The 11634-nt window shown below is 37.8% G+C and overlaps 1 protein-coding gene across 1 annotated transcript; it reads left to right on the top strand.

The window, feature by feature from the left end:
• Nucleotides 1–281: 281 nt before the first annotated feature.
• Nucleotides 282–11634, top strand: LOC102302136 (NACHT, LRR and PYD domains-containing protein 12; the record flags this gene model as incomplete). The annotated part of the gene is made up of 5 exons (XM_042215832.1): nucleotides 282–450; nucleotides 8685–8740; nucleotides 9050–9334; nucleotides 11156–11596; nucleotides 11627–11634. Coding segments are annotated over exons 2-5 (786 nt in total), but the record flags the coding sequence as incomplete, so codon positions are not given.

The following is an 11634-nucleotide window of genomic DNA, read 5'->3' as shown; positions in this document are numbered from 1 at the left end:
CTAGGAATGTGTGTTCGTGAAGGGATGCCAAATGCTATCATTTTTCTGCAAAGCAAATTTACCTATGGGTATAAACAAAGTAACCTTAACCTCAAGGTCAGCTAAAAACAACTTTCACTAACACACTGAGTGTTTCTTTGATCTGTAGTCAAACCAGTTTAAAGTGTCACTACAACAGAAACTACAATAGAAACATAATTTTAATGCTTCGCTCAGTAACAGGACAGAAAGCCTCCAACAAACATTTTTACATGTTTCTAAATTGCAAACTTGAGAATTTCTGATATTGCTTAATCCCTGGTTCCCCACAAGCACCTCCCTTCCTGCTCTTCCTGTTTCGCTTCTCTTTGCTGATCTCCGTGTCAGACGACCGTCTTTAGCACAAACAGCACAGATCTGCCGGACTCACAGCTGGACCAACAAGGCAGAGTGGAACCAGACCAGCAGCAGGTTTGAATTCATCTTTTCTCTCAGACATTAGAGGCAGCTTGTGCTTCTGTAACTTAAAGCACTGAAAGTTCCTTCAGCACATTTCTTCTCTGCTCTCCTTTATTGACCGTCATTGTTCTTGTTTTCTAATGATGCACCATAACGTTTCGTAAAGCCCATCTTGTCGTCTTTCAGTAACCGTTTGAAATGTCCCTCTAACCCAAATAGTCGAAGAGTTACATTAGTGCGAAGCGCACATTAAGCGCACCACTAAGCGGTGTTCACTTTTCTTTTTCCAGTCAGCTGTAGCTTGTGAACGCTTTGTGCTACCGTAATACACTAAATATCCCCGTAAAACTCAGTCTCTCTTCTTTCAGTAACCATGTGAATTTTTTCCCCTAGCTCAAATGGTCAATGAGTTACGGTAGTGCGAAGCACACATGGTAAAATCTAGGCGGAGTTGAGTTTTCCTTCTGTGTTTAGATTTTTTTTAGTGAACTTTATTGAACACACAATGAGTGTACAACATACAAACAGATGAAGTATACAAAAGAACAGAACATTTCTGTGTTCAGACAGCTGTAGCTTGTGAATGCTTTGTGCTACCGTAATACGCAAAATATCCCCGTAAAGCGCAGCTTCTCTTCTTTTCGAAACCTAGCTTTCTCTAGCATAAATGAAGAGTTACAGTCGTTTAAAGACTGCTTGTGAAATGGGCCCGTCGGCTGGCCATTGGTCAATAAAGCATTAAGTTCTTCTGCTTTGTTTGAGTATTTCACCTTTTTCACTGATGCACTCACTTCAACCCAGAGGTCTCCTCACACTTTCTCCTTATCGTCTTTTTGATGGACATTATGGTAAAAACTCTCTCATGATGTCATTTTATCTCTTTGTGAATCCATATTTACTATGAAAGTCGTTTAACTACGTTATTATTTGAAAATAAGTGATGTACAGCAGAGTAAGCATTTCTGAGGCCACTGAGAGAAATGAGGAACATACTGCCTGTGAGCTCACCAACACACACATTTACACTTGGTTTGTCTTCACAGCAAAAAAACACACTTCCTGCTCCTGATGTTCTGCAATTAAAATCTATTTAAGAATTGACACTGTGATTTGTGCTTTTAATTTGATTTTAATTCAACACACAGGAAATGTAATTTGTAGAAACAATGTAACACAGTGTAACAGAGCAGAAGCACTAAAATAGACTGATGGATTATTCTAATATCAAGGACAGGTATGTTCAGTTCAGTTTTTCTTCTATAACATGTAAACGGCAGCTGCCTGTAGCTGTTAAGGTGGAACCTTTTCTGATATGCTACTTTAATATCAGTGTGAAAGCTCTGACCATCAGTCTTTGTCTTGCCTGCTAATTTCAGAGGATTCAGCCTTTACAGAGCAATAAATCAAATACAAAAAACATCCTGTTAAAACTGTAACTGTAACAGTAACACTGTCATTATTTTTATTGATTGATTTATTGATTAACATTCAAATATCTCAGTGAATACAAAATAAAGATTACCACAAAGCAAGAAAGCATAAGACAAGGCTAATCAAAAGGTATTGGCTGAAGCATATGCTTTACACCAACACTTTTAACAAAAGATCTTTTAGCATGCAGCTCATGTAGGGCTCAAAGCAAAGAATAAAACAAAACAAAGCAAACAAACAAACAAAAAACAAAACAAAACAAAAAAACTTTGCACCTTAGATTAGTAACTACATTAAATTAAATTTCATTAAAATAATCGAAGCAAAACAACCAAGAGTTTCACTATTATTATTTTTGCTCTTTTCATTCTTGATTTATATATTATTTTTCTAATACTCTATTTTTAAACATGCTTTCAAACAAGGAAAATGAACTACACCTTTTTAAATCACTTTCATAACTATTTTACAAGTTAACTCCTCTAACAGAAACACATCTGTGCTTTATGTTTGTCCTTATCTTGTTTTTTTTTTTTTTTTTTTAAAGAATTCTGTTCCCATTAAGTCATATTGACTCTCTCTGACTTTAAACAGCTTCTGAGTACTGCGGCAAAGCAAGTTATTTTGTGCTTTATACAGTATCTGTGCCATTTTATATTCAACTAAATCATAAAATAGAGAGCAATAAAGTGTGTATAATGATTTCTTGTTCAGGACATGCTTTGTTTTGTTGAGAATAGCAACTTTTGTTTTCACATGGTTTATATGAGACTTCCAGCTAAGCTTATCATCAATTATCACTCCAAGAAATTTATTTTTTCGCACACGCTTTCAATTTCAATTCCATTAACCCTGATTTTAGATTCATTTTTCATTTGTCTAGTGCCAAAAATAATAAATTTTGTTTTGTTTATATTTAACGATAACTTATTTATATCAAACCAGTTTTTTTAATATATTTAACTCCTTTTCCACTGTAGTCAGAAGCTGTTCTAGGTTTTTACCAGAGCAATACAGAGTGGTATCATCAGCAACCAATACACATTTTAACAATTTGGAAACACTACATATGTCATTTATATATGATATGGATACTTCAGGGCCCAGCACAGAGCCCTGAGGAAAGCCACAAGTTACCTTCAACTGATTAGATTTTACATTATTGATTTCAACATATTGATATCTGTCATCCAGGTAACTTTTCATCCACTTGTATGCTATGCCTCTTATACTATATCTCTCTAGTTTATTCATTAATATAGAATGATCAATTGTACCAAACAGCTTTTTTAAGTCTATAAAAACACCAACAGTATATTCCTTATTATCTATTTCAGTAGATATCCCTTCTACAACTTCCATCACTGCCATCCAAGTGGACCTTTTTGCTCTAAAGCCATAGTGGTTATCACTTAGGAGATTATGCTTCTCAATATATTTATCAAGTCTATTAACAAATAACTTTTCTAAAATTTTTGAGAACTGTGGGAGTAGTGATATTGGCCTATAATTAGTAAATTGACATCTCTCTCCAATTTTATGGATTGGAATAATTTTTGCTATTTTCATTTTTGAGGGAAACATACCAGTTCAAAAGGACAGATTACAAATGTATGTGAAAGGTCGCACTATATATTCTATAATACTTTTAATTAATATCATGTCAATACCAAAACAGTCAGTGGACTTTTTATTTTTAAATGTTTTCACAATGTTCATTATTTCTCTATGAGTTACAGGACCAATAAACATGGAGGACAAATTCTGAGTAAAATGTTTATTTAGGTCGTTATTTTTTCTTGACTCTGGAATTTCTTTTGCTAAATTATAGCCAACATTTACAAAGAAATCATTAAATTCATTTGAAATGTCTTTAGTTTTATCAAGCACACTATCTTTATCTTTTTTTAAATTGTCTGGATAATTCTTATTTTTTGAGCCCTATTTGAATATACTATTTTATAACCTCCATGTTTCTTGTGTGTTACTTCTACTTTGCTCCAATAATTTGTTATATATAATCTCTTATATAGATTATTTTTCTTTTTACATGCATCTTCTACCCCCTTTGTGATCCATGGCTTATTTGATCTGTGATGCTTTTTTGTGATTTTCATTAAAGGACAATGTTTTTCATATAGTGAAATTATAGTTGATAAGAATGCATCATATGCACTATTTGAATCTTCATTTGCAAAAACCTCATTCCAATTGTGTTCCTTTAAGTCCACCTGGAGGGCAGCAATGGCTCTTGTTGTTCTATGTCGTATCATGTCAAATGTTTGATGCTTTTATTTAGTTTTGATCCCAAAATAATTTTGAAAAATTGCCAAAACAGGAAGATGACCGCTTATATCAGTTATAGGAAGTCCACCTACTATTTCATAGTCAATTTTATTTGTAAATATATAATATCTATCAATGTAGCTGTATCAATTCATATTCTACTTGGTTTTATAATTACAGTGAAAAGGCAGTTACTATACATTGTATTGATGAAATCTGTTGTTTTCTGATGTCTATTTGGGTTTAGCAAATTTATATTAAAATCACCACAAATTATTTGTGCTTTTTTTATCATTTAGGTTGCTAAACATAGCAGAAAGTTTTTCATTGAATGTGTCAAGGCATGACCCTGGTGACCTATAGATGCAACTTATAATTATATTGCTAGCTTTTTCAACATGGATTTCAATAGTAACACATTCCAATACGTTATCTATGGTGCTTGATGTACATTCAATCAGACATTTGATTATACTCAGACTGACAGCAGCTTCAGTGCATTTACTTCATGTTTGTCTGATTAGACACAATCACTGCTGCATTTTAGTGTCTCTGCTGGAACTGCACCAAAACTCCTTCATTCACCATCCCAACACTGAGAGGGATGTTAGAGACACAGGGACACCTTCACCTCTCCCCCTAGAAGTTCCCCTGGAGCTGAGAAAGTACCAGAACACAAAGAGAAGAAAAGACGTCTTTTCAGGAGGTCAGAAGGAACCCACTTCAGTTTTCATCCACTCAAGCAAAAGTTCCAGCAAAACAAATATTTGAAAGATTAGAAATTAAAACATCAAATCTATCACATAGATCAGCGGTCCCCAACCTTTTTTGCGCCACGGACCGGTTTATGCCAGACAATATTTTCATGGACCGGCCTTTAAGGTGTCGCGGATAAATACAACAAAATAAAACTAGTACTGGTACCGAAAAAAGAAAATTTATTCATAACACACGTGAAAAGACCCAGGAAAACCGAGTAAACGCTAAAAATGATAACAAAATAACGCTGAAAACCAATAAAAACCCTGAAAACTATACATTTCACACCTGAGCCTCAACTCTCGCGGCCCAGTACCAAACGACTCATGGACCGGTACCGGTCCGAGGCCCGGGGGGTTGGGGACCGCTGACATAGATGACCTTTGACCTGAGCAGGAAGAAGAGAACAGCCTGAGGTTTCTCTGGTTTATACTCCACCTTATCCTAGTCTGTGTGACATCAGAAACATAGCAACCGCTTAGACACCCCACTTCCTATTTTTTTTCACAGCTCTCTGAGCCACTAACAGTCACATGACTGTAACAACATGAAGTTGATGAACTTAATGAAACGAGAAACAAGTTCCTCTTCTAACACAGGCAGATGTGCAGAGACACCTTTGCTCTCGGCTCTGTGGGTTTGCACATCTGGTTTAGATGAGATTCTGCTTTCTGTCCAACATTTTTGGACCCAAATAAAAGTTCAGATTGTACTACAACATACAACACAGAAAAAAAGTACTAACCAGGTAATAGTAATTGTCACAGAACACGGAGTGTTCAGGTAACCGCAGCTCAGAACTATGTACAAGTTTTATTTAACTGAGGAATCTTTTAACAAAGCTAAGGAAACGAAAAACTAAGGCTCATGCCACGGGGGGAAACAAGGAGTGTGGAGCCCAGGAGTGCCGTAATCGGGACCGTGGGGAAACTGCAACAGAAAGGGGAGACACAGTTAACAGCATGCAGGTTCCCAAGAAATGAACAGCTAGACTTCATAAGTTGCCGAGGCTTACAGGTAGAGCAGGACCGTGGAGCTTGGACAGGAGAGGTGCCAGTGAAGGGAATCCTAGGGAGGGAGGCAGTCAGGCAAGAGGACAGGCAGGCCACAGGCTTCCACGCCGAATGCTGGTCACACTGGGAGGAGACTTACGGACTGGCGAGGAGAAGCCGTCAGAGCTGGCTGAAGTAGTCCTCTGGTGATTGCCTCAGATGAGACGCATGTGGTTTGGAGGCGGCACAGCCCGAGGGTGTGGCCACCGCAGCCTCCCACGGCTCTCTGGATGCCGAGCCACGGGCCGTGACAGCAATAATACCAAACATGTGTTTTCAAACAACTTCAGTAAAACATCCTGTTAAAACTGTAACTGTGTTTAACAGGAACAAGGTCATTGAAATCATCACTTGGTGCTGCTGTCTCTTGTGTCTGTACAGAGTTTGAACCAGAAGGCTGAACTCTTTTTCAGTCACATGATGTTTCTCTGTCTCTGCATCTGTTTCTCTGATTGCAGCTGCATTTGAATGAACTGGAACGTCCAATTCTCCAACACGTTAACTCTGCTGATCCTTCGTGTTTAAATAAAATTTCTTTCTTTGACTCAGTCTGCTGTCACTTTGTTTTAGAGAGACAAAGAGATTTCAGATTAACTGGTGTTCCTGCTGCTCCAGCACTAAAGGACAATGCATGTCACCGCCAGAGACGGGCAGTTTCTGATTACTTTTTTCAAGTAACGAGTAAAGTAAGGGATTACTATTGCAAAAACGGTAATTAGATTACCTTTACTTTCCCATAGGAACGCTGCGTTACTGCGTTACTAAAACCGTGATTTTTTTAGCAAGAATGTCTCATGACAGTGACGTAAGCGAGTGCGACGTTCGTGACAACAGCTGTGTGCAGATCAACAATGGATCATATATCGATGGTGGGAGAGAGTATGAGCGTGCAGCGTTTAAAGCTTGGAAGTACTGACCTTACTTTGATTCCACAAAAAGTGACAAAAACATTAGTGTCCGTTGTGCGTGGGAAGAAAACTTCTTTTAACCGTGAAAAAAAAAACCCTAAACTTTCAAGCAAGCACCGGGAGTGCGCTACCACGTAAAGGGAAACTCACAGAGAAACTTGCGGATTCTTCAACTGACTGCTGCGGCACAGCTGTGCCAGGGTAAACCTACGCCTACGCCACTCCTGCTTTACAGGTGAAAATAGAGCAACAGGACCACTAGTCTTTGATGTTATTTATTTTCTGCTGTGTTTTACTTGCATCTATTTGAAAGAGTGAGTGTAAACACACAAAAAATATATATTTTATGTGCTGGAATGTGCAGAAAATAAGTTTAAATGTTAAACAAATTTCTTCCAGTCAGAGAATGTTGCATAGAATTAAATTTTTGCTTGATGCATAAAGTTAAAAGGTTAAAACTAATAAAACAAGTTTTAAAAAGGGACTTTTCCATTTGATTACATTTTGTATGATGGATTATGCGTTACGAGTAACGCGTTACTGCCCATCTCTGCTGATTACTTTTTTCAAGTAACTTGACCAACACTGGTCACCATGCTGATGCCTTTTCAGAATTGCAGCAAAGTTAATAAACTTTTGGCTAAATATTCTTAATTTTTCATATAAGAATATATATATTTTTCATATATATATATATATATATATATGGACTGAAAGACAGCACAGAGGCACTAATCATGGCAGCACAAGAACAAGCTCTGAGCACAAGATCCATAGAGGCTGGGGTCTATCACACCAGGCAAGACCCCAGGTGCAGGCTGTGTAAAGATGCCCCAGAGACAATCCAGCACATAACAGCAGGGTGCAAGATGCTAGCAGGCAAGGCATACATGGAACGCCATAACCAAGTGGCCGGCATAGTGTACAGGAACATCTGTGCCGAGTATAACCTGGAAGTCCCGAGGTCAAAATGGGAGATGCCCCCAAGGGTGGTGGAGAATGACCGAGCTAAGATCCTGTGGGACTTCCAGATACAGACGGACAAAATGGTGGTGGCTAACCAACCGGACATAGTGGTGGTAGACAAACAGAAGAAGACGGCCGTAGTGATCGATGTAGCGGTTCCGAATGACAGCAATATCAGGAAGAAGGAACACGAGAAGCTGGAGAAATACCAAGGGCTCAGAGAAGAGCTCGAGAGGATGTGGAGGGTGAAGGTAACGGTGGTCCCCGTGGTAATCGGAGCACTAGGTGCAGTGACTCCCAAGCTAGGCGAGTGGCTCCAGCAGATCCCGGGAATAACATCGGAGATCTCTGTCCAGAAGAGCGCAGTCCTGGGAACAGCTAAGATACTGCGCAGGACCCTCAAGCTCCCAGGCCTCTGGTAGAGGACCCGAGCTTGAAGGATAAACCGCCCGCAGGGGCGTGCTGGGTGTTTTTTTTTTTTTTATATATATATATATATATATATATTACTGTAGGGGGATCACACTCCCATACCCAGTTTGGGTATAAAACTGAAGACTGACAGTATAAGTTAAGGATGAGGATAAGGATGCATTTGTGGTTTATAAGGTCAGATTTTTTATTATTACACTGAACTAATACCTGAAAAAGTAGAAAAAAATCAACCATTATTACCTTATTATCATTACCACCACATTCACATGTCATTGATGTTTTATTTCAAACAGGTCAGTTTTGGATGTATGTGGCTGAGACACTAAAACCTTAATATCAATAAAATAATGTGACACATGACTATGTTCACAGTTTCTTCTGTTAAAATCATCTTCTCATGTTTTCATAGAAAGATGATGAAAGAACCTGTAGAAGAATCACCAACTAAAGCAGCTTCCACGGCAGGTAGGAGATCAATGGTTTGTCTGATGAGCTGTATGGATGTAAAGAGAGAAGGTACAATCCTTTGCCGTTTTGTAACACTTATTGGGAAAAATTTGTCAGAGCACTTGCACATAGTTATCTATATACTGTCTTTAAAAATGGTCACGAATTCAAATCTGTTGCAACATGTCTTAATCTTTCTTTGGCACATTTTCATAACAACTGTCAGTCTAAGGGGCTTGGAAAAGCAAGCAACTTCACTCAAAATGATCTCCTTGTCATCAATGTTTGAGGGGGATACATGTTTATGTCTCTTCCTTCTTCTTGTAGAAGAGGAGCTTGCCAGGGTGCGGTCAGCTTTTGTTTGGAGGGTGTCAACAGAAATCCTTAAACAGCTCCTTGAGGCCCTTGTAAGTGACGGTGTCTTAAATGAATTGGAGAAAGAATCAATACTGGAAGGGAACCCAGTCAGAGCAGATAAGGCACGTTGCTTCATTGATACAGTGAGGAAGAAAGGGGACAAAGCCAGCAGGATCATGGTCAGACATCTTCAGACTATAGATCTCTCCCTTTTCTCTCAGCTGCGTTTATACTCTGATCCATCTGCTCAACAAGGTGAGTCCACTTTTCTCTGTAGTTTGTTGAGATGTGAAGTTTAAAACCTCAGAATTTAATATAATGAAAAGCAGAAAGCGGGAACTTCATTCCACAACATACATTTGGATTTATTAAAGGGCTGCTCACATGGAAAAAAAAAAACCCTTTCCCAAACGGCCATGACAGAGTGAAGATCATTAGAAGATGTATTGGTAGCAGAATAAACCCTGCAATTACCCCCGAATCCATGCCTGCAAGACCACTCTAACCACAATCATCACATGTACAAACTACAAACTACTGGAGAATAAAAAAAATCTCTTAGAGACATGCTGAAAACAACTCCCTGAAAAGTAATGAGGTGGAATAAGAAGTATGTTGTTGTACTAACCAAGGGTTTTAAGTGTGTTGTACTTACAGAGTAGTAAACTAAAGTATTAACTTGAGAGAAATTATATCACATAAGCGTTTAACTTAAAATAGACTGCTCAGAATGATTTTTTTAACATAGATTTTTCTTACCTCTATTTATGTGAACAGTAATCTTATTTAGTTGTTAAAAACGTGAAAAATGAATTGCTTTAAAAAAAAAGTAGTGTCACTTGTGTGACTTCTTGAGTGCTTCAGAAACCCATGAAGGAAAAATATTCCAGTCTTCTATGAGTCACAGTGTGCATAATCTCTTTTTGAGTTTATGGCAGGAATTTAATGTGAAATATTGAATTCCCCTCAGATGTTTATTTTAAACAGTGTAGGTAGCAGTTGAAAGACAGCATGAAAGTTCAGTGGGATTTTTTGTGACAAAATTTGGAGAAGTCCAGAGTTGAAAACCTGTTTAGTTTGTAAATGTTCCCATTGGTTACACAAGCCACAAAGCCAATTTTTTATTTTACATATGTAGGTTTAAAAACCTTTAGTGTGACTGCGCAGAAGTTCCATTTATTTAAATTATAACAGAACAGGAGCTTCTTTGGTTTGGTGATGATTTGTTGTATCTCAAGCTGAGCATCACTCAGTGAATGAAGCCAGATGTATTTTTCATGACATCAAGATTGAAGAAGCACAAATAATACAACAATCCAAACAAGAGGAAAAGTAATTTAAGTAACTCTTTGAGACCATTCGTTAAAATGTCAGTGGAAGTACACACTTGATCAAAAAGAAAGAGGAAAAGATTTGAAAAAAAGGCACCTCTTCACATTTGCAAAGTGATATCTTTGCCCGTCCTTCATCACAGAAGCCTGTTTAAAACCAAACACAAAGATGGTAAATGTTGGTATAAGTGATCAGTCGTCACCATGCTCTTGTCCTGTGTACAATCACTAAAAGACACAGATTTGATAATATAATAAAATGACCTAAAACTTGTTAATGGGAAAGCTGGTAAATATATGATTGTTATGTGATGGCTAATATCCATCTGCTTATGTCCAAGAAGATAGACTAAATCATTCACTGTTGAATATAAACAACGTCAGCAGCTGTTTGGTTCTCTCCCACTTCCTCATCATGCTGTTAACAGGCAAAATACTACCTGCTGTCTCTCCTCCAGGCAGATACCCTGAAGTGGAAAAAAACTACAAGAAATATGAATAAACATTAGAATGTAAACAATGTCTAGCATCCAAGCTTTTTGGTTTAGTACTAATGCAACTGAAACAATTTCTCTTCACTTTAATAGCAGGATGGTGCACTTATAATTAATAAGATTTCTTCAGTATTGTAATTTGAGATCTAAGCACATTTGAAGAAAAAATATGTAAAAATGCAAAACAAAAAAAGAAGACAAAGAAATAAACAGACTGTTTTTTTTCTTGCTATTTTTAATGATTTATTTAGAGGCTCTTCAAAGTTGTCAGCCTCGGCTTAAATCTAAGTTGAAGAAGAAGTTCCAGTGTGTGTTTGAGGGGATCGCTAAAGCAGGAAACCCAACCCTTCTGAATAAGATCTACACAAAGCTCTACATCACAGAGGGAGGGACTGCAGAGATCAGTGATGAACATGAGGTCCGACAGATTGAAACCGCATCCAGGAAATCAGATAGACCAGAAACCAGAGTCGGACAAGAAGACATGTTTAAAGATTCACCTGGAAAAGATGAACCAATCAGAACAGTGCTGACAAATGGAGTGGCTGGCATTGGGAAAACAGTCTTAACACAGAAGTTCACTCTGGACTGGGCTGAAGACAAAGCCAACCAGGACATCCAGTTCATATTTCCATTCACTTTCAGAGAGCTGAATGTGCTGAAAGAGGAAAAGTTCAGCTTGGTGGAACTTGTTCATCACTTCTTTACTGAAACCAAAGAAGGAGGAATC

This window comes from Haplochromis burtoni, unplaced genomic scaffold, assembly GCF_018398535.1.
Source record: "Haplochromis burtoni strain Fernald_Lab_line unplaced genomic scaffold, NCSU_Asbu1 Contig_837, whole genome shotgun sequence".
Taxonomy (NCBI): Eukaryota; Metazoa; Chordata; class Actinopteri; order Cichliformes; family Cichlidae; genus Haplochromis; species Haplochromis burtoni.
This window is presented reverse-complemented; position numbering and strand designations above follow the sequence as displayed.